We start from the raw sequence: 24,231 nt of genomic DNA on the forward strand, positions 1-24,231 counted from the left end.
GTGCACTCAATCCCACTATCCATATCAGCAACAAAGGTGTTGAACAAGACCGGCCCCAACACCGATCCCTGAGGGACACTACTCGTTACTGGTCTCCAGCCAGACATTGAGCCATTGACCACAACTCTTTGTGTGCGGCCATCCAGCCAGTTCTTTATCCACCGAGTGGTCCATCCAGCAAATTGATGTCTCTCCAATTTAGAGACAAGGATGTCATGTGGGACAGTGTCGAACGCTTTGCACAAGTCCAGGTAGATGACATCAACTGCTCTACCCCTGTCCATCAGTTCTGTAGCCCCATCATAGGAGGCCACCCAATCTGCTGCCATCCCTCCTGGCACTGCCCCTGTGAGTCCCTGCTCTCCTCAGCAGAGCTGCCGGCTCCTGGGCAAGACCTGGCGAGGGCTTGAGGCTCCCTTGGTAGCTCTTGCTGCTCAGAACTGAGGCTCCTGCACGCAGGGTCTCCCCTCACTCATGGGGTGAAAGCTCCTCTCTGGAGCCACTCACCTTGGCAAATGACAAGTCCTTTCCAGGTGACACCCTGATGCTGTTGAGGGGCAGTCAGATAAGCCCTGGTGTCCCTCTGGCCAACCTGTAATTTGTCTGAGTGTTTTCTCAGCCTGGCAAGAGCTTTCTCCTGTCTGTAAGAGGAGGTTGTACTGTCACTCTCCACCATTAGACAGAGGCAATTTTTGCTTGTCTGCTGCCTTCCCTCGCTGCTGGGGAGCACATTTGTTTTTCAGGGTCTGCAGCAGCATAACACAGCCACCAAAGATGCTCTCCATGTCTCCATTTCCCTTAGCATTCAAGATATTAAGTCACGGTTGGGCTTGTAATTAACTGTAATAACAACAGCTTGTCTACTTCAGTTGACTTCTTGTCTTTGCTGAGTCAATTCAAATACATTACACTGAGATCATTTTGTGCACAATCTGGTTGAATCTGGTATGTCAGCAAATGTGGCAAGTAGTTTTAAGAGGTTTTGCTAAAGCACAAGTGTAGGGACCAGAGAGTGAGACAAAAAAAAAGTGTTTGCTACTATTTAGTTTGTTTTCTAACCACCACGTATTAAGACTTCACCAGTTGCAAAAGAAAGCAAGACTGCAGTCGAAGAAGTGCTCTAGGTCAGCAGCTCCTTTGATTCGGGAGCTGTTAACTCTCAGAGTTCCTGAGGTGCCACCAGCTACGTTTACCATCAATACAATAAAAGCAATGCAGTGTGGTGTTCAGGGCAGGTTCATATCCTCTGTCTCACAGTCTCATGGCCACCAGTGGTCCCACCACTGCTCTTCCCCAGGCAGGGAACAAACCTGTGCTGGGATTGTCTTCCTTGGCCTCTGCCCAGCTCCTCTGCAAAAGTTTGTGTTGCCAGGCTTTGTTTAACGCAGACCAAAATGCAAAGCCTGAAGCAGTGGGCTGTCATAGTGGGGGTTTGTGCCAATTCCGGTGTAATCCGTGCGTTTCCCTTCCCTGCTGAGCTCCCTGCCTGCAGTCAGCTTGTAATATAATGTCCTGGGGATGTTTTGTTTTGGGAGGTGGAAGAGACATGCAGGGTGTCCCTCAGAAAGCACTATGGGGAGGAAAACGCACACTGCTGAAGACAGAAAGAAAGCAGTGATGATCAGGATAGATAGAGCCTTTCCATTTGACTCCTGCTGTGTCAAGCCTGAATATTTTAACCCTGAAAGTATACCCTCAGTCAGATGAGATTTTTATTTGATAAATATCAGAGCCCTCAGGTGGCTCCTGAACTGGCTGAGCATGTCTGGAGAGTGCAATTATGGTGGCCATGGACAATAGGGTAGATTAGGCACTGCTCCGGTCTGATGTTAGACATTCAGTGTTTGCATGAGTTGTGGGCAGTTGATGCTGGGCTATGGGTAAGACCAGAGAAGTGAGATGCTTGTTAGTCATGCTTACGAAGTTTTACCTAGGCAAAACGTGCTTGCCTTTGAAGCAGAGAAGCCCCCAGCTGCAGACACTTGTCACCAGAGGCACCTATCAAGTGTTACCCTTCCCACTATGTGGATGAGCAATGCCAATTTCTTTCCCAGCAATGTCAGCTCTGATCAGTCTGATCACACTGCATTCTGAAATTGTGAGATTTGAAGAGAAATTTGTAGATTTTATAGTTTGTTGACTTTGTAAAAAAATGTAGGTTTCTTGCAGTAATAAACAAACCTCTACTTGGTGAATGTTTTTTTAAGCTTAGAGGATGCTCTTTGGCCACATCTTTAAGCTTTTCTCTGAAGCTGAGAGGGCTGTAAGTCTGCTCTGTAAAAACAGAGAGTCTTCCATTATCACTGGCCTGAGGGAGCATGAAATTGAAAATGTCAGCCATTGCAAGGCTAATCATAAAAGCATGAGGATTGCTTAGACCCTTATGTCTAACAGTGTATGCAGGCGGGACAGGGTCTGGTATTCTGCCCACGTGCAGGAAAGCAGATGCCTGGATGAACCAACATTTGAAAATGTATTTCTGCAAGTTGTTTTTTTTTATTAATTGACCTTTGTTAGTATGTGACCCTTGCCAGAAGCTGTGAAGAATGCTCTATATTCCCTTGGTACTCTGTGTATGGTTGCATATTTGTTTTCTTTATTAAAAACTGGTCAGAGGAAAATGGACCAGATTCCACTCCATTACTCCTGCTCAACTTCATCAGCTGCATGGAGTTGTGGTGAAATAACAGCTTTTGATGGAGTACATCCAAAAGCTCACTACTAACATGTGTGGTAACAGCTATTATAAAATTGCAGGGAGTAAGCGTTTGGCAATTCTCCTCTAACGTGGCTAACTTGTGCTGGCAGCCTCTTGGTCCAGTTCAGCCACTCTACTTAGGACTGCTGCATATGAAACAGATGGAAGTCTGTTTTGGTATCAGTAGCACTTCTGAGGTGAGGAAGGATTTGCAGAACTACAGAATTTGGGAAAAAATCAGGTTGACAGGAACCTCAGGAGGTCATCTACTCGAAACCCGCTCTGAAAGGAGGAACTGACTGATGGGTGCAAGGTCATGCCTTCATCATGCTTATCTGCGGGATACAGGGTTAAGGTGTCTGTCCTGGCATTCACCTATTAAACATCTGCAATGGAGACCTGAGCCACATCCCTGTACTGTATTGGCAGTCAGCAGAAGCAAACAGGCACGACAAGGTGTTTGTCCTGATTTGGAGAAACTGAGCCAGCTGTGGACAGGTGAATCCCACCCACGTGTACTTCTTGCTGCTTTATTATCAATGATTAAGATGGAAAAAGACAGCATGAGAAAACTTCCTTCATATGAAAAACCTAAAGTAAAAAATCGGTAAAAACCTCCTTTTCTTCCTTTCTTGTCTTCTCTCTTCTGGTTGCTGGGCAGCCCCGGGGCAGATGAGCCACCTGCCGTGCCTGCCCGCCAGCCTGGCCCCAGAGGAGATGCAGTCCCCCCGAATGGCAGGGAGGAAGCGAGGGCGGCCTCCACTCCAGCCAGCACCCATCAAAGTGGCTGTTCACAACCTCTACTCCGCACCGGCCGCTGCTTTGCCAGTCGTGAAGATCCCAAAGAAGAGAGGGAGGAAGCCGGGGTACAAAGTAGGTACACGATTTTCACACTCCTTCTCCACCTCCTGCTGGTGTTAACACATTTTCTGTTAGAGTTTCAGGTGAAATGCAGGCACGGAGGGAAAGTTGTGTAAGCGCTGGAAAGAGTAATGCAAAAAAAAAAAAAAGTAAAAGTAGCTGGTTTCTCTTCTCCCTGAGCTGGTAAAAAAGAGGGAATCTTTTTTTGTAAAGTGTATCGTTGTTTTAATTTGTGCTATTTGAAAATACCCTGTTCCCCAGTGTTGTGTGAGATGGCTGCACACCTTCTGCGAAGTGTTTCTGATTTATCACTTTTTCCCTTCTCTGTCGCTAACAGTGATTAGAAATGAAACAAAATGAAAGGAAAAAGGAAAGGAATATGTGAGAGCGGGACTAAAAGAGAAAATAAAGCTAATGTCAGAAAAAAAATGGACACTTTAGAAAGTAGGGAGATTTCACTTACTGAGGGAAGGGCAGTTTTGATTATTTGTCTCCTCATTCTGGGGGAAGATCGTGCCCATCTCTCAATGTGACCCCAAGTGGAGGATATGCTGTCTGTTACACAAGGAGGGCAAATCACAGACTGTTAGAAAATAATAGCAGCTTAAGTTCTCGATGTCAAAACAGCGGAGAGAGTAACATGAGTGATGCATACGCAGGGCCTGTCTCAGCCTTCCCTGGAGAAGGTCTTGGCTCTGCTTGTTGTCCAGCTCTTCACTGGGTCTCTTTCTGTTCATGGCCAAGCTCTGGGCCCAGGGACCAAATGTCTCAGCTCCTTAGGTTTGGGCTTATCTAGGGCAGGGTACCGTAATTGTCGCCCTTCCCTCCTTTTCACCTCCTACCCGACCTTCTTCTTCCTCCTATCCTCCAGCTTCTATTCTCCGTCCTCCCTTTCACTTTTCCAGGCAACCCCTCTGCATCCCATTTCCATCATTTCCATCCTGCGTCCCCCTGTGCAACACCTACTGCAGTACACATCAGTACCTCAGCCCTTAATGCTTTCTCCTCATCTTTTGCATTCTGCTGCATCTCTCCCTGCTTTCCTTCTTCATCAGACAACCCCTCTCTTCTATGGGGGCACATTTTGAAGTGTGTTTCAGTGTGTGCTGAAAACAGACCTTGCATAGCTAAGAAACAGTCCCAGCTGCAGTTTCCCATTTCTTCTGAAAAGCCTTAACTTTGGTAACACAAACGATAAAACAGCAGTGGCCAAGCAGGGCCAACCTGTCAGTAGGCTCAGGTGTCCCTCTTGAGATTACCACTGTTTTATAGCTGTATCCCGTAATAGAGCTGCATGTCCAAACTAAGACTGGGGCAAATATTCTAGTGCTAAATGTGAGATATGAAAATACTTATTATTTTTCACTTTAGTATTAGGTTGTAACTCTGGGACAGAAACATGTGAATTGTTTTACTTGAGGTATTGTTTTTTATAAGTTTATTTTTTTTTTGTACTTTATTTATTACAAGTAATAATTTATATTATCAGGAAAGCTGGGTCACTTGTAAGCTCTTTAGATCAAAACCATGTAAGTCTGGGATAATAATACTTTGGAGATGTGGTGAAATTGAGTCCTTGAGATGATTAAATGATTTGCCAAACACCACAATGACCTTGTATGCAAAGTTTTAGCAGACCCATCCATTCTGCCCCTGCTTGTCTTGCAGACCCCATTTCTTACTCCTGCATTTACATTTGATTTGATTTTTTTTTGAAAAAAAAACAACCCACCACCACCAGAAAACAAAAAACCTGCTGCGGAGTATGTCCTATTCCACCCCAAATGCACCTGTGAAAAAGCTTTTCACCAATCACCATGGATTTGTAAATGGAAGAAGCGAAAAGGGAGACATAAATTGCCTAAAATGTTGCAGCAACATTGAGCTTTAGACATAGCTAGCAACTTTATTACTGTTTCTCTTTTTCTTCTGAAGGGAAGCTTTTCCCCGAGCTGGGTATCACAAGCCTCCTCTCCATCTATAGGGACTTAGATGGGAAGGTGACAGCATCCCTCATTAGGCAGTGAAACTGGGATGATTGATGGTGAGTGAAAAGGCATCCTTTTATACCTGATGGCTTAAATTTCTGGAGCTGACACTCGTGAGCTGTAGCATCAGTGGTATCTGGCCTGGTGCTGTTTATTTGCACTATAGGATTTGTATACTGAGGCGATGTTTTCTGCGATGTGCCTTTGTATACTGTGTGCTCAGCTGAAGTGAGCCCTTCTCCAACAAAACGTCTTCCCCAGAGCAAGTCAAAGATTACATTTTTTTTTGACAGGGAACTCTAGCTTGATTTAATTAGCTTGCTAATTGTATGACTTTCAGATACCATGAGACTTAAATGCATTTTAAAAAATGACTCCCTGCCCAAATGGCAGACAACCAAATTCTTTATAGCAACCAGATAGCTGAATTATTATACAGCAGATGGAAAAATACTTCTGAATTTTTAGCAAACTAGGATTTTACAGCCTAGATTTAAATATATTTTGACCGAGATGTGAATAACAGACATTTTTAATGACATGCTCTTTATAGCCAGATGACCCATTGCCTGTTTTCATTGATATTAAAGCAAATATCTGTGTCTTCCTAAAATGACATTTCATCACGCTTCACCATCAAGTAAAGTCCTTTCCTCGCTATCCTGTTTATCACAGCTTTGGTTATAAAAGTTCATCAGCTGTTTTCCCCAAAACTGTTTTGTATCTGATGCAGAGCTATTTGCCATAAAATGCTACATTTCCCCCTAAATACAATATTCTTTCTCACTGTTTGAATCTCTAGGAAAAGTTCTATTCTGGTAGGTTAGTAGATATAGCCAGGTTTTATTTCCTTGGCTGTAAGTGAAGGGCAGCCTCAAAGGGCTGCCTAGAAAAGTGTGTATGAGGGAAGGCTTAGTTAGCCTCACAGGGGTATTTGTGTTAGAGGACATCAGAGTGACAGGCACATGGGCCAGCGCTGCAACAAAGACCACTCAGAGGGCATCAAAGAGATGGCCCCACCCGAGCAGGCCAAAGGCAATTTGTGCCTGTGCTGCTCCTACCAAAGCAGCTTCTGCCTGGGGAGGTGGCTCCAGCCCAAGCCTGGGATGAGCAGTCAGCCAGGACCTTGCAGGCTCTTGCCAGGCAAGGCTGGGCAGCGAGAGTCACCCTGTGCAGGACAGTGTGTGAAGTGACAATCTCCATTGCAGGGCATAGGTTTCCTTGCTGCCTTAGGAGTCACTATTAATGATGGCAAATAAGCAGTCAGGATTCAGACACACTGGGACTGAGATTGCACAGACAACTTTAAAATGCCTTGATTATTCATCTGCCCTGTGATACAGCCTTGGATTTCAAGGTTGCACAAGCTTCTTTTAAGGTTACCTGCCTCATTCACTGCAAAACACTTAGAGGATGTAGGAGGCTACACGCAGACTCCCCTGCATCATTTGCTGTGTGGAAGAAAGATACTGCATGACACAAGGAGAAAAGGTGGCAAAGACCTTGGACTGTGTTTTGCCTTTGCCAGCACAGCGCTGACCCCTCTCTGCCCCAGGGACTGAGCTGAGCCCTGACTTTCCTCACACTGAACCTCCTTACCCCCAGCCAAATGCACAGAGAGCGGGAGGTACAGCCAAGGACCTCAGAACATGTACTTGAAGCTCTGTGCTTTCCTGGTGTAGGTTTAATGGCACCTTTCTGCCCATCCATCGGAAGCCCATGGGGCAGGACCCAGCTGGCCCAGGCTTGGTGCACATCTGCAGGGGATGAAGGTGTTTTTCTCTTCCTGGCTGGAAGGACCCATGGGGACGGGGTGAAACCCAGCCTTTTCTAGGAAATGTTTTGCTAGGACAAGGGACAACCAGTATGTAAGCAGTTTAAGAAAAGTACAGGGAAAGTTTGCGTCATGGTTTGCCTTGTTTCTTTCCTGTGTATTTTATCATACAATCTGGCAGAGAACTTGTTCAGAAGGGAAAAAAAAAGCTATCATCTGGGAAATGTTCTTCACCCTCTTTCACTTTTTCTGCTGTGGGATGACAGAAATACCAGCTAGATGAATCCTGACTGCTCCAAAAGGGTGTGCAGGCCAGAACAGAAACTCCACAATCCTCCCTGTACGTGGCCACTGCATACTCAGACAAACCTGCAGCTGGCATCAATGGCACAAGAGCCCATGATCTATCTACATGTAATGTACTATGACTTTGGTGAAGCAGACACATTTATTTCCTACCCTAAAGCCCTGACCAGCTTTCTCTCATCTCTTTTCCATAGTAGAAGGTCCATGAGAGTGGGGGGTTTGGTTATACATCTTGTTTTAAAGCAGCCATTGCCTTTTATATCTCATGCTGTGCATACTAAAATTTATGACATTTTATATTCAAAAGCTGATTTGAATGCCTTGCTGTGAGGATTTCCCAAAGTGCTCTGACACATTTTCCCTGTCTCCTTTTCTCTCTCAACTCTCTTCTTCACCACTTTTTTTCACTTTGATGTGTATGTGCTCTCTACTGCCAAGCTCTCAATCAGTCAACCGGTTGGATGGGTTGGCTTTTTGATAGAGAAGAATCAGTCCAAGAAAAGACATCTTTAAAAGAAATACTTTGAGATTTACACTTTGTGATATTCAGGGACTACTCAAGGTTTCAGTGGCCAGGAGGTATTTAAGCCATATTTACTAGTGTACTGTCTCCTGTAATCAGGCACAGTTTCATTTTAATCTAATGAAGGCACATTCTCTGCTACTCCTAATAAAATGGAATTTATCTGTATCCAGAGGCTGTAGGGCACATACTGTTGCAATTAAGTTTGCAGTAAACTGTTTGCTAAAACAGCAAACTGCCAAGAAGGGGCTTCCAAGCTAGAGAGTTTACAAAAGCCTTGACCTCTGTTTCTTTGCTGTAGAACATAAGCCTGCCTGGGCCTCCAAAAGCCAGGGAAGAGGTGAATAAAGAGGTCTACTGGGCACTGTCCCACATCCACTGAGCTGATGGTGCTGGTGGGGCAGCGCATACTCAGAGTGCATGAGGCTCAAGGGCTGGAGAGGGGATTTGTGTGCCTATGTTTGGGGCCAAAGGGCTGTGAGCCAGTAAGGATGTTAAGGAAACAGCATGCAAGTGAAACAGAAGTTATTAGGTGTGCTGTCTCCAAAATAGCATCTATATAGATGTGTGCATGTGTGAATGCATATATATATATTTATGTATATGTACACATAGATATATACACAAGTATACATGTACTTCACCATATAAATGATTATATTTTTATATCTCTGTATATACTACGTACAAACACACGTATGTATATATGCATTTATTATACATGTATATACGTGTATGATCAAACGCAAGCCCAGAAACCTGGCATAGGAGCTACCCAAAGTTTCACAGTGCCAGCCCCACTTCACCACAGAAAAGCAAGTCATCAGCATGTTGCTGCAGAATATAACAAATCATGCTGCTTCTCACCTTTTCACACGGGGTAAACTCCAAATTGGAAGAGGAACCCTGATTTCCGAAACACTGTTTTCTTCCCATTTATTTTAATTGCTTGGAAAACAAGCTGACGGCATTTTGCTACTCATCTTTCCTGATCCCAACCTTAAGGCAAGACAACCCTACAAAAACAGGACAACACAGGCAGGTGAGGACTGATACTAGGCAGGGGCTGGCTCAGGGCCTCTAATACCCTATGCTTCCACACAGCAGGAGGTCAGATCCATAGTTTGCCTTAGATTCACTTACTGAACACTTTCTCCCTTGTTCAGGCTAGATCTAAAGGGATTTAGCCCATGCCAGGGGAAAGCAGGCAGTGGCACTATGTGGAGGTGGTCTCACTTCTGAGACAGGTGGGATACATCCTCTGCCCCAGGCACTGAACAGTGCCCACAAGGGGATCGTGTGAGGATAAAGAGCCAGTTTTCATTTCCATTTGGGCTTATAATGCCTACCGTTCCACAGAGGCTTCTCAGGGGGAAACTCCAGGTTGCATAAAGCAGCAAGTTCAGGAAGGGCTTAGTGAAGTTCAGGCAGGCAAAAAATTATACCCACCCCAACAAAGGCGGCCTCTTTCTTTGTTTTGATGGGTACCATCCCAGCACAAGCTAGCCTGCTACCAAAACCAAGAGAGACCCTGAATTCTCTCTTTGTGAAGCCCTTGCTGGGGTAAGCCAGTAACTGAGGAATGATCCAAACTCCTAAAGATTTAATGATTAAAAACTCACTTGGGAGGCACTAAGTCCAACAACCTTCCCTCTCCTTTCTTTATCTTTCTGTTTTTACCATTGCACTGAAAATGTGGCCATTATTTTAGACAGTTGTAATCATAATCATGGACAATATCAATCTTTATCCAAAATAACTTCTACTCTGTACCAGGACCTGCTCAAGGTCTGGTTTGTAGGTAGTAGTCTGGCTTAATTTCTACCTAAAATGTACTTTGTACATTATTCTCAGTTTGGGTGTATGCTGTGAGAGAAGCAATACTCTACAAATTTAACAGGGCTAAAAATTCTTTTTCATCCTTATGCTTGTCACTTCTAGCATTTTTACCTTTGTCCGCTGAAAAACAACAACAAAAACAAAATCACCTTCGAGAAGAACAGCTCGGTGTAGTATACGTAAATATATAAACCAGCCAGCTCTGTGCTTGGCTTTCTGCTTTCTCCCCACTTCCCTGCAGAGCGAAAGGAAAAGCAAGAGTGGTACCTTCAGGTCACATCTATCATGTTATCCCTTTGTAACTATGAGGACCTGATCATCACTTGACTGTTGAGAGGTTGCCAGGTACCAGCAGTGTAAAGATGTAATGATATTGTACTATAAGTTCCCATTGTGTTTCACTTCCCCAAGTTGGGCTGCAGGTCACAAAGATTACAGGACGCCATAGTGCAGCAGTATGTATTTACTACCTGGTGATAACACACTATGGACCATGGTCCTACCTTATTTACATAGGTGTCGGCCCAAAGTAGCCCTTTGGTTCCACTGGATTTACACAAGATTTGCGCCCCTGTAACCAAGAGCAGAATTTGGCCCTTAATTATGGTGTAGTTCAAGACCCCGTGTTTCTGAGTTGTGGAAACCAGTTTACACCCACATGAAAAGGGTTGTAAAATGCCATTGTGCTGATTTGTTAGAGCGTTAGACCCAGTTTCCTCAGGTGTAAATAACTACCCGGTGGGTGGGATAATATTTGCATCCTGTAACTTAAGGCACTGCTGTCTGCTGCAAACCAGTCAGGCTTCAGGCTCCAGTATCCTCCCGGGAGCAGAACGGATGCTCGTGGCCTGGAGAAAGTGATGCAATAGCAGATTGCTAATGAGTGCGAGTTCATGGGGCATGACATAGATGGAATGAAATTGGAATATTTTGTGTATACTTCCATTACCCAACCGGTTATTTTTTGCAGCTGAAGTCTCGCGTCCTGATGACTCCCTTAGCAATCTCTCCGCCAAGAAGCACACCGGAGCCGGATATTAGTTCAATCCCCCAGGATGCAGCTACGATACCTAACTCGGCCACCCCACAGGCTCTCACAGGTACCCAGCCTTAAGTGCTCCTTGGCCACGGGGTGAGCAGGAACCAAGGGCTAGCAGACAGATGCTGTGCTTTCCAGAATAGCCAGAGCTCATGAAAATGGGGGCTTTGAAGATCAGATCAGTGACAAAGAAAAGGGATGTCATGTAAGACTGTATTTTGACTGCCATGTGTCAAGTTTAGTGGAGATGTCAGACCCATTCCTCTTGAAATGCAGACATCAACATCCCATGAGTGCTACAATTTTATACCCAGAACTCATCCCATCAAACGCGTTGCAATGACCAGACTAAAACCCGGTGTGAACATGAAGCATCTCTTACAGCTCTGGGGAGAAGAAGGACAGAGGAGCCATGGTCTGACTGTAGGCAGGGTTACCAGCACATATAAACCCCAACGTCTTATCACAGCAGCAGACCTGGTCATTTCTGACTGTAGACAGGGAAAACACAGCCTTATTTTTTTGTGTTTTTTTTTTGCTTAGATTAGCAGAAGTAACATAGATCAATGCTTTTAAACTGATGTAGATGAGAAGAAAATCAACAAGACAGTTGATTTACCCTGAGATTTCGCAGATAAATGGATTAGATAACATTAGAATCTAAACACAGCACATAAATCCCATTATTTCTTAGCTGGGATGCACAGAGGAGAAGTTTTCCATCTGCTCTGGTAGCAGAATGATACTAAACATAGTGACGATGATGACAATAATACATTTTATTCTCATTTACCCCTTCACATGCTAAGACTGCTAAACACTTGGCAAATATCAGCTGAGTGGTGTTTCATAGTGCTGCCCTGAGGGGTGTGCCCAGTGCTCTTTCTGAAGGGGAACAAGGAGGCAGAATCCACCAACCCCACCACATTGATGGAGTGGCCACAAAGGCAGAGGTTCTATGCATCCTTTTGGGTTCTGAGGACGCAGCGCCCCACACCTCCATCGGTCTTGTGCCGCTGGCACTTTTTCTCCCAGCACCTTCCCAAAGGTGTGTGTAGGCTCCCAGCAGAGCAGGGGCTGCAGGAAGCAAAGGCAGTCTCAAGCCAACTTTTACCTCCCTATCTGCACAGAAAAGACCATAAGGGTCCCCATTCTTCCACAAGGCTCCCCCCACATTTCCTGCAGGCTGCAGAGTCCCTCCTGCAGCTGAGCCTCAGACAAAACCAGTGGCTTGTCACAGCAGAAGGCATACCCTGCAGATTTGCTGAGGTTTGGCATGGTGGCACGCCAGGAAAGCTGCACTGTGACAGCCTCCTGCAATTCATGCATGCTACTGCTGTCTTTCGGTGCATTTTCCCTTTGCTTGTTTGGCACTTGGAAGGTGTAAAGTGCTATGTAATGATAAGTATGATTGCTATTATCCTCCTGTTCACCCAGGATATACTGCTAAAGCCCCTTCTGCTGTTCAGTGAGAGATGGGGTAGCAGAGTGCACTGTGACAGTCGCAGTAGATTTTCATTATGGTGATACAAACTGTAAATTATTTCCAACTTTACACAGCTGTCATCATGTCCTCCACTCTGCTTGATGGTTTTAGTTCGTCACATATCTGATTTCTGTCAGAGGATAATGTTGTATTGTTTGAGAGATGACAGCTTGAGCACACTCAGCCAGCTATTATAATATGTCTCACTTTAGCCTGACTTTAGGCTATGTCTTAGTCGGCCTTAGTTAGCACAGCATTCTCTCTGCTTCCTCCAAGATGCAGTTAGTCTCAGCCAAGCTTAAAATAAGTTCATGCTAGGAAGAGAACACTGATTGTTTGGCTACTGTTGGCAGGCCTGATGGCATGTAGAGAAACTGCCTTTGCAGGCAGTGGCATATGAGAGGAGCCATGCAGGGCTTGGCTGCAGGGAGGCTGAGGTATCCTTTTGCAGACCCCCCTGTGCAGCACAGTCACATGGCTGTGGTACCAAATGGGGATTTAGCACTGTACGCGATGTACAGTTTCCCTCGAGGTGATGCAGATTGCAGAATGCTGGGTTGGACATGTAGGGTCAGGCGGCTCCCAAAGACCAGGGTCTCTGTCATCACATCATGCAGCCCAGCACAGCATAGCCCTCCAGAAATTACAGCTGCATTAAGGTCAGGAGCAGCAATGAATGAAAGTTTCCCCAAACTCACCTCAGACCAGTGCTTCTCCGAGGCCCTCTCAATGAACCAGTCTAAAAACGCACAGAGAGCACAGACCCAAAGCATGCCTCAGGCTGGAGCTTATCCATTGCTGTAAAGTCAGCCTTGCTAGTCACTGTCCTGCACTCCCTGGGCATTTTTTTCTGGTCATCAGCTGCATGGACAAGGTAGTCTGCAAGAGAGCAGACCCCAGGCATGCACAAGGGCTTCTTTAGTTGCATGTAGCTTATCTTCACCTGTGACACTGAACAAGACCTAAACTCAGCTCACTTCACTTAGGCAATGGTTTATCAGTGCAAGGAAGCCTGGCTGTGCCGTGGCAAATGGTCACAATTCACCAATGAATGGAAGAGCCTGTGAAATAGATAGAAATGTATTTGCTAGGATGGTCTCAGGGCCATTTTGTAATAACCCTGTTGGGATTTTGTGCCTGCAGTCTGCATTTATGTCAACAAACAAGCAAACCTGGGGCCATACCTTGACAGAAAAAAAGTGCAGCAGCTCCCGGAGCACTTTGGGCCAGAGAGACCATCTGCAGCCCTGCAACAGGCTGTGCAGGCCTGCATTGACTGCGCGCTCCAGCAGAAGGCTGTCTTCTCACTCATCAAGCAGGGCTATGGAGGAGAGACGGTGTCAGGTAAAGCATTTTTGTCAGGGGTGCGAGGCCAGTCAGAAAGTGCTCGACATCTTCACCCGATCCCCAGTCCTGACTGTCCTACCTGTCCCATTCACATCAGCTGGGAGGCAGCTTTTAAACATCACTTAGAGCTTTGTAAAATGAGCTGCTGCAGGAATTGCCTCAGTGTCAGATGAAAGTATATTGGTAAAGAGCGTTGCAGCAGTGATTCAGGGGTGAAATAGGGCTAGCTCCAGAATTCTGTGCTTATCACTTTGCAACAGTGCTGAGACCAAGCCTGCGAGCTGAGGTTTTCGTGCAGCCATACATGGATGAGCAGTATTGCAAACCCACTCCATGCCACATGTTGCCACCAAATGTTCTGAAGGAAAACTTGCACAGAGCTCAGCTGCTGGTGTGTCCTCTGCCTTCAGTTCATGAACCAAATCTGCTCTCAGCTGCAGTGATCGCAAATTCCCCATGCAGCAGGAATATGCACATGTATCAGAGAGAATCAAAGATCAGAGGGAACTTCCCAGGGGCATCTCATCTTCCCACAGTGACACTTCTTGCTGTGTCCTGATGAGTCTGCCATGTCCCACACTGAATCCCCTGGCCTGGCTCTCAGACTGAGCATGAATTTTTCTTTTAATCACAGTAAAATATCTGTGTTGCAACATTATTTTAGCACATAGGGATGCAGTGGGAATGAAATGATGGGAATATGGGAACAACGCTCTCCAGTGAGCTGCAGTCGATGAGTCAGGCATGAACACAAAGCCAAGGACTGCAAGTCCAATCAGTTTTGCAGGGACCACAGCAGCTCAGCTGTGCCATTGGGACCCACTTGTGTGGGAGCTCAGGCTCTGGACCTCTATACAGCATATGAATCTTGCTTCCTCCCTTTCCTTTCTAATCACAGGTGCGCCTTCCCTAAGGGGCATCAGAAATACTCTAAGAATGATCCAGATTTGTTCACAGGGACACAAGACTGAAGCAATTCGGTGCAAAGCTTCATTTTTGCCTGGTTCTGTGCTGTGTATATGATTTTCATTACAAGCAGGAGAGTCACCTTTTGCACCAAGCCTGCCAAACCCCTTGGTCTCAATTACTCTGAGCTGGCTCAGCTTCAAGTACCTGAGCTAAAAGCAGCTGGTCAACATTCCTCCCAACTTCACGCCTTTTCTAATCATCAAGGAGGAGTGAATGGCCTCACAGTCATCGTGTGGCTTTGAGATTGCAGCTCAGTCCCAACCCAGCAGCAGCACAGACGGGTCTTCTCATGGGCTTTCTGGTCTTCCCATGGCTTGGCTCACAGATGCTCAGCTGGCAGTGAAGCATGGTCCTTTACAGCAGCTCAGGCCAGCAGGAATTCTCTGAAGTTATCCCAAACATTATACACCTACCATTGCGATTTATACTTATTAGTAGTGACGGGAAGCTATAGGATTGGCAAAAACCCTCCAGGTGGTGGAGTTCAGGCAGCCAGATCATGTAGCCCTGCCTGCAAACCTGTTGACACCTGAATGTGACCTGCTACAATTGATCCTGGTGGGTCTGTTGTGACCCCTCCACCTCTCTGATGTCTGGGAGCTATGCCCTTTTTGATTCCTGGCTAAATATATTCCCTGACAGCTTTGTCCAGGAATTTACTTGCTCTGCTCTCACCCTTGAGTTCAATCTTAGATGTATTTCTAGAGAGCAGTCTTCATCCTGCTAGGCCTGAAATACAGAGTTTCTCTCAGGTTCTCTCTGCATTGTGAGGAAGGTCACTGGATTAGTGAAAGAAGTGCAAGTGCCTTCCCACAGCCCAGTGTAGCACAGATGGTGATGGCTGCAGTGCCACAGGGAAACTTTCTGTTCCCTGAACATCACTGTGGCCTGCCTGTGCACATCTGCAAGTGTGAATTCACCCTTCTCAAGCCTGGATGACCAGTATGGTGCCAGTCAGTCCAGCTAAGGTTTCACTAGGACCTTATATAGCAGAATTGACACTCCCTAGTCTCTCCTGGAAATACCTTATTCAATGCTTTCTTGAAGTATATCTGACTTTCTCATTGCTGTGTCACCTTGGAGGTTCACAGACATCTGGTCAGCCTGTCCCATCATTTTCCTCCCATCAGGTCATGTTGAAGCTCCTTAAAAAGATAATGGATTGCCAAGTATTTTCTGGTATTTTTTTCCACCTTTTTTTTTGTTATTGCAGAGCTCAAGATCAGCCAATCCTTTCTGTACAATCTCCCAGTCCTCACTGATAATGCCTCTAGCTTAGAGCATCAACAAACTCTTTCTGTGCCAGCACAGACTACTGCTGGCTCCTCTCCAGTGCTGGGGGTTACCTGCCAGCAAAGCCTGTTGCTGTCTCCTGACCCACATTCCATATGCAATCCTTTCCAGTTTGATGAACAATTTCTCATACTTTACTGAATTCCACTGCCAACCTCCCCTTGCCTATACATACAATTAAATCCATAAATAAAGATCCATGATGAAGCTGGTAGTCCTTCCTTCAGTACAACCCTGGTACCTTTTATTCATCCACAGCCATGTCTTTATTCATTGTCTCCCCATTATCTTTTAAAACCTTGTGTATTGCTGAAGTCAGCCCAATAGCCCATCATTGGCAGATCGCTTTCCCCTTCCTTAGTCCAAGGTATCATAATTGCCTCCTTCCAATCATACAGTACAGTTTTCAGTTGGATGCATACATTAGAAATCCTTGCGCTGCTGGCCATGCATCTTTCAGTGTCCCAAGGGGAAGGTGATCTCGCTCACACAAACTCAGCTCCTTAAGCTCCTCCAATATTTTTTTGTTCTTCAGGTGGGGTAATTGCATAAAATATTTTAAGGCATACAAATATTTCTCCACTGCTGTCATTCTTTCTCCTGCCATGCATCCCCAGGTATTGAATTGTTCCTGTTTCCTTTCCAGTTTCAGCTTCTTTTGAGGGGAAGCAGCATCTCATGAATGTGTTGGTAGTGAACAGCATCGGGTATGTCCTGCGCTTCCTGAAGAAGCTCTGTCGCAGCCTCTTGTGTGACAATCTCTTCAGCAACCAGCCTTTCCAGCAATACAACACCGTGTCAGAAAGCCCAGAGGCGTATGAGAACAGACGGGTGGAGGCAGGTAGGGTTGATCAGCTTGGGCTCAAGATTGAATAGGGCTGAAGAAATTACTGTCTTTTTGGTCTTGTGTTGTACATGCTAGAGAACTGCAGGTCTCTGTGGGGCCTTTGCAGAGGGAGGCAGTGGGATGCTTTGCAGTATTTTCCCCTGTGGCTATAGAGGAGGCTTGTGGGTGAAAACCACCATGTTGAGGAGTGCCAGCAGTGATAGGGATAATTTTTGAAATTATTTTATATCTCTTTGTTTCTTTTATCTCTTTTCCTAAGAAAACAAGGTTCACATGATCCCATTGTCCTTATTGCCCATAGCTTTTGCCCTCCTCAAGTATACCTGGCCCTAGGGTAGAAGCCTCAAAGGGATTAAGTTGCTTCAAGTTTCAGGCAGGTGGGAAAATAGAGGGGAAATTTCTCCACCCAACTCTATCACCATATTAGATACTAAAGGATCCCCATTGACTATGAAGCCTCCTCTGCTTACAGACCCACCACAGAGCATTGCCTGTCCCTGCTCCCCACACCCCACTACTTGTGCACTCCCTTGGCTCATTGGCTGCAGTGAGAGGTGGGAGGCTGGGTGAGTGCATGGACCCCAGCCCAAACTTTGATGTTACCACAGCACAAATAGGAAATCACAAACATAATGGTTATGCTCTGCCCCAGCACTGTCCCCTATGTGCTTCCCTGCTTGCATGCTGGTCATTTTAAGGATCACCTACAAAGCAGCAAGGTCTGCCTCAGTTGAGGGGACCTCTTTCTGGGAGAGGGGATAGAGCCACTCACAGCAAAGCAGTTTCATTACCTGTAGCGCAATCAGCCTGGATACCAATCTGCTCCTACTACCCTTGAGAGTAAACTAAATGAGAGTCATGACTGCCAAGGGGTTTGCTTTGCTACTTGCAGGAGTGTTTCTCCTAGCTTAAAATGCCTGTGGGCACCATCAAGATCCCTTAGAGCCTGACGATGTGGGCTGAAGCCTGGAGGGGCTGTGGCATGGGGCAGATGCACCCAAGGATGATGGTGGTCCAGAGAAGCACCTTCCCTGAGCAGCACTAGGCTCCCAGGTGGATGGTACACGCGGGCTTCCTTCTTGCCCGCACCCCAGTGTGCTAGGACAGGGTGCTGGCCCTGTGCAGACCCTGTGGATGTGGGACATGCCTGCAGTCTCCATCTGCAATCAGTGGCCAGAGAGCTGCCCTGGGGCTCTACTACAGACCTGGCAAAAGTTAGTTGAGAAAAAAGAAAGATGCAAAGTTATGGCCCAGAACCTTCACTGCACCTGCAGGCTTCCTCCTGATTTAAATTATTTTTCCTTCTCTTTTATTAACAACGCTGTGGGTGTTCGGGGAGCACACTTCTATCATGCATTCAGTTTAATGGCAGATACATGCTGGCAGCTGAGAGAAAGGTGGTTTAGTGTCCACAATAATCACCCATGAATCAACTGTTTGCCAGGAAGACCCTGAGAGTGTGCTTTACACACTAAAGCTGGGAGTAGGCTGTGCACACAGTGCAGAAATAGCCTTTTTATGCAAAGACATCCAGCTGCCACTTTTACATATAGGGCAAGAAAGGCAGGAACACAGACTGAAAAGCAATACTTTTTTTACTCTGGACTAGGGTATTTGCAGCAACCTGAATGTTTCTGAGAGGTCAAAGGATTTCTGTAGCACTGAGTGAGTGCAACCCAGGAGGCCTGGTATTTGTGTTTCCATTTGCATTTTAATTTGCATTTACATTTGCATTTACTTCTGTATGGCAAGGCTGTCTGTGATGGAAGGCAACTCCACAACTGAAGATTGTACAGTGGCTCTTACACTCTGAGAATTTCCTTCCTTACATGATTCCAATGAAGATGTCCCTGACACCAGTCCCACTGGCTCTGCCCAGCCACTGAGGAAAGGGCAAAAGTTACTTCTGCCCCAGACCAGGCAGGAGATGTGGATGTAGGGAAGGCTTCTCCTCCCTGGCTCTCCTACTGCAGGAGGGGCAATTAAGAGCCCCCTCTGGAGGTAGCATAGGTTGGGTAGCCTAGGCTAGTCAGAGCTAGTGCTGGCCTGGGCTCTCCTCCTCTCTTGAGAGGGATGGGGGAAGAGGCAGTGGCTTTTGGGGCTTTTATATCCCCATCATCAGTAGCACTGTGGTACAGTGGAGAATGTCAGTTGTAAAATAGCTCGGGTCAGCGGTTATACACAGGACTAAAACTCCCCACCAGGCTCCAGCTTACTCACCCTGAGGTCTGGTAGCCACTGGTTGGCTAGCCAGAGAGCCGTAGCATGGGTCAGCATGCCCTGCAGATGTTTGGGTGCTTCCCTGTTGAAGTGGTGATGGTCCCCCGGTGAGGGAGGCTGTGGTGAGCAGCACTGTTTCCAGAGCATCTGGGTGCTCAGGTTGCTCTCTAAGCTGGCAGCCCCAAAAGGGGACTTCTATCAAAGGTTAACAGAAATAAGGTGAGACAAGATTTGAGAATACTTTCAGCACCCTGCTGGTCACTGACCTGGTGTACCCAATTTGGTGAACCCAGGTTGCCCTGTTGTAACCTATCCATGAGCCTGGGGGTGGCTGGGGGAGCTCAGCAGCTTCACCAGCTAACCACTGTCTTCATTGCTGTATGCAGGCTCAAGAGCTGGGGGCTGGTTTCATTGTGCAGCCAGGTACTGCTGTGGAAAACCCACCTACGGCACCTTCATGCTGTGCTCAGCTGGAGCCAGGCAGATACATAATATTCCTGTTCATAATATCAGGATATATTCAACAGCTTTTTTGCCACCAGTGGTATTAACTCCAGTTTTAGGCACTGGGGCTTGAGCCACTGTGTCTATGTTTAATGCTGCATTGCCTAAATCTCCTTCCACCTCCCCAGGAGCCAGCATTTCTCTGCAGCAAGGTCAGCACAAGGGGGGACCTCTGCTCCACAGAATGGAGATGGGCTTTCCCTGTAGCGGCAATAATAAGAAGGACAGTAGGAGCTCTTCTCAGAGATGAGTCTGTGAGGGCGCCTGTTGGGATAGAGCTCTCATGGAAGGAGCAGGGCCATAATAAAGCACCACAGGAAGCCGTGCAAAGCAGCCACATTCTTCATTGTTTCTGTTCTCCAGCTTGTAATCGAGATGTTCTTTTAAAATCATGTGCTTTTTAGCCCCTGTGTATCAATGAATTTAATACATGTATTGACTTCTGTGCAGTTACTCTTGATTTACACTGCCAGAAGTGAAAGGAAAAGCCGGCATCATGTCCAGTCATATTAATCCACTTACTTACACCATACAGGAGTCACCTTTTAACCTCACCCTGAAGCACATGCCCCTAAGCCATTATTCACGTGTGCTCACAGCAAAGTGCCAGATGCTAATGGCTGTGTACTAGCCAGGTGGGATTTGTGGATACATTCATATATCGCTCATAATGGTATTTTATATGTATGCACCGGGCTGTATGCAGCACCGGTCTCTGCAATGATCCTTGCTGACTGTGCATTACCTGCCCTGCACCTGAGCCCCCACACTCTGCCTGCCCTGCCAATGCCTCTCGCGCTGGTTGCCCAGTGGCTCTGCACATGGGGCAAGGGTCCGTCTCCAGCTGTTTCCTAGTGTCAGTGGTTTCACTGCTGTGTCTTGGCACACCTGGGAACATACCTCACGGCTCTTTCTCAGCTGTGAGGGGACTTTCTGTCTCATGAGAGCAATTTGTGAGGAGCAGCTGTGGGATGACTCCTAGGGTGTCATCTGGGAAGTGCCCATCTTCAGGTCTGCACTATAGCAAATCCTGAGATGTTACCTGTTCCCGCAACATCTGAGTTCAAAGCACCTCTGGACCCCTACACCAGAATTTTCCATGAGAGTGGCAGTGTAGTTTGAACTAAAATGATGGCAAAGTCTGGGTGACCTCTGCATAAAATGCTGTCAAATGTGCCAGGGGTTATATGGATGGGAAGTTAACAGAAATCCTGTCAAATGCCTCCATCCATGCCCTCTGTTTTCAGCTTTCACAAGTCCTCCCATGCTGAGTTAATAGAGGTGTGGATGTGAGCATGGGAAATGGACATTTCTGGAACATCTACATACTGTTGACATGCACTTGTGCAATATTAGACTTATTTTTCAGAGGAAAGAAAGTGCTATAAAGCTTCTTGCCAACCTGTTGGTAGGCATAGATATTGAAGTAGATTCTCTTATGCAGGAAGCATCAAGCTCAATAGGCATCTTCTTTTCCCTTTCAGTCAATCCTTTCCTTGCTCTTTCTGTCCTGAACCTTGGGTTTTGGTTATTTTGTACTGTTAGACAATTGCTGTGCTCCATGCAGAGCATGGCTGCACGTACCTGCAGCAAACCTTTCTTTATGCAAGGACTCCTGTGGCCACCCTGTGTTCTTGCTTTCACTGGTGGGAAGACAGATAGGTCTGTGAATAAGGTCCCCAGCCTTGCTTGTCTCATCATGGCCAAGTCAAACTTGTATGCAGAGATACCATATGGCGTCCCCTACCACTGTCCACAGCACCTTTCGTCATGGCAGTGTCTGAAGGCAGTGCCCCATATGTAGCAGAAGCACAGCAGGAGGTAGAGGTACCCTATGCTACATCAGTGCCTCTGTATATAGGAAGGTGGACTCTTCCTATCTACAAGCACTTGAAAAACTGGTACGAGAAGTGCTATAGCAATACACTATAAGACTGTGACCAGTAGGCAAGGCACTAGGATGGGAGCTGGATTTTGCCAGAGGTTTTCCCATTGACTGTAAGGGCAAGACATCCTTCCCTATCTGAGTGTCTGTCCAAGGAGGGCAATAATTTTTGCCACCATGTGCAAAGCCCTTCTACAACAGCTAGGAAAAAAGAGTAACATCATAGAAAACCACATATTATTACAATCAATATTTTCTGTTCCAAGCACCAAATAAACAGCAGCTCAGAAATTTCAAGCCCTAAGAGGGCAAGAAAAATGTTGTCTTTCCGCTTTCTAGTAGCGTGGCTTGTTTAATCTTGTCTTGTTGCATGCTATGAGGAACAGTGCTCCCGGCTTCTCAGCACACTCAGAATAAATGGCTTTTATGGCCATCAATAGCTTCAGCTCTCTTCAGCATTTAATTACCTGCAAAGGCCATTTATTGCCTCATATATTCCTTCACCATGAACATTATCCTTTAAACAATAAATAAAATATTAAGGTCACTCTTAAAGAGGGAGTAGAGGAACTGCACAAGCCATCCAGCCACATCAAAGTATAATATAAAAAGTTTGTCTGGTCTTTGGGGTATTTGAATTGATGGCAGAACCTGCAGTAGAGCAGAAAGGATGGGATTGCTGCAGGCATTCCTTCCTTCCTTTCATGTATGCAGGAGCCCATGCATCCATCAGCAGGCTGCATGCCTTCTCCCTTTCCAGACCCGACCCAGCCATCCCCAGGGAAGGGCATCCTACTGAGGATCTGTACATTGGGGTCCTGCCTGCAGCTGGAGCACCATCCCCAGGACAGGCTTTCTGAAAAGAGGTATCCAAGGTGATAACTGGCAGAACAGAAAGAGAGGTAGCTGCAGCTGAAGCCACATGTTGTCATTCAGAAACCTAGGGAGGGACAGGAACAGTTCAAAATTGCACAAGAATTAGGAACTAAAAGCAGGAAGCTGAAAGAGACAGCCAGGCAATGCTCCTGTGGAAGGGTTCATTAGGGTGTTGTAGACAGCATTCAGGTGATTTGAACCCAGACCAGAACAAACTAATGAAATGTATGGTAAGAGGTAAATCCTGGCAGGAAGAAAAAGAAGAGGTGGATGCAAGGGATGAAATTCATCTGAAATATAATTTATCTGAACTCTACAGAGTTGGTGAAATTGGATAAATTGACCCTTATGACCTTTAAGCTGTGTGATTACTGTTTACTAACCCCCAAATAAGGAGTCCCTTTCTATTCCTTTAAGTTTATGAAATTGTATCTCCCTGTGGATGCTAAGCAGTGAAGTACCAGATCCTTACGGCAGTCAGGCCAAGGGAAATCCTCCTTCCCACCTTCTGCTGGGCTGTATTAGCTCCAGTCTTGAGATGGTGCAAGAAAATACATCTCTTTTGAAAAGCTACCCTCAAGGGGAGTAGGCACTCTGCTCTCAGCAGTGGATGAGGAGAAGCCCAAAGGTCCTTCTGTCCTTCAGACCAAGATGTGCTCAGAGCCATGCAAAGGCACTAGCAGTGCTGGAGATTGCCTGGGTTGCAGCCATGGAGGTTAGAAGAGAGAGCTAAGCTGTGAAGTGAAGTTTAAAGTAGGAAAGATGCTTTGTTTTTCCATATCAAAGCATACGCGTAAGGGAAAGGGATGAAATGATGGGCATAAATGCATGAAGCATGATGATTGAGATCATACCCACTACAGAAAATAATACCACTGGATATAAGTATTTAATTCAAGCTTTGCATGTACTGCAGTCACATGGAGGAAGCATGCACGCTCTTTTAGAGCCCTGGTCAGGTAAATCATTTGAAGGTAACTCTGGTTTAGCTTTAATTTTGTTTTAGCTGGTTAAGACCTTCCCACACAGCTACATGATTCCTTTAGAAAGTGTCTGAAGTTGGGAATCCAGGCTTTGATTCTAAATAGCTTAAATTAAAGTTGAAACAGGAATTTGCATTCCTAAACTTTTTAAATATTGATACAAATACCTGCCATCCAATATATACATATTTCAAGCAGCAAGACTGGCAGGTCACAGGCCAGAACTGATGGTGGAAAACCTATCCAAGCGCCGTGTGTGTTAGCCAGCCTGATCCACCAGGTTTGTCATAGATACAAGGCAGGGTTTTTCACAGACCCAAGGAAGGGGAATTGGTGAGTTCTTAGCTGCTGGGACTGAGATTGGCCAGGGATGTTACAAGCAGCAGCAGAGAAGACAGGAAAAGGAAGGCTTTGAGAAAGGGAACTAAGGCTTTAGTGCCCAGCTATGTTGTGTTTATATGGCAGAAGAAATCCCAGAAGAAATATCAGAAAGTCCAGCTGAGGTGCAGCAATGGGCAGGGAGAAACAAAGCAAAGACTTTATGAAAGACCTCATACCTACATACCAACACATGCCCAGGCTCATGCTTTATATTTGTTCTACCTAATTTCTGGATAAGATTATTAGTTATTAACGGGCAAGCACAGCTTATTTTGCAGTTACTGCACTTTTCTGTAGACAAATTATTTATTTTTCAAACAAAAATTTGCTGTTAAGTATTTTAAGCCAGTACTAAGCAATATAACTCAGGGAGATTCATTGTGATGGTAGCAGAACAGAAATGCACTAACTA

The 24,231-nt window shown here is 45.9% G+C and overlaps 1 protein-coding gene across 1 annotated transcript in view; it reads left to right on the forward strand.

Annotated features, from left to right (window-relative positions):
- The window catches only part of SCML4 (Scm polycomb group protein like 4), a 72,085-nt gene that overhangs the window by 23,891 nt on the left and 23,963 nt on the right, over positions 1–24,231 (forward strand). The window contains exons 3-6 of the mRNA XM_061460200.1: positions 3,360–3,571; positions 10,960–11,089; positions 13,658–13,858; positions 16,770–16,964. Coding sequence (XP_061316184.1) covers positions 3,371–3,571; positions 10,960–11,089; positions 13,658–13,858; positions 16,770–16,964 — 727 coding nt within the window. The 5' untranslated portion in view covers positions 3,360–3,370. The remainder of the gene's footprint in view (positions 1–3,359; positions 3,572–10,959; positions 11,090–13,657; positions 13,859–16,769; positions 16,965–24,231) is intronic.

This window comes from Pezoporus flaviventris, unplaced genomic scaffold (assembly GCF_033815535.1).
Source record: "Pezoporus flaviventris isolate CSIRO_AGI_PZ_B2104156 unplaced genomic scaffold, CSIRO_AGI_Pfla_v1 ptg000031l, whole genome shotgun sequence".
Taxonomy (NCBI): domain Eukaryota; kingdom Metazoa; phylum Chordata; class Aves; order Psittaciformes; family Psittacidae; genus Pezoporus; species Pezoporus flaviventris.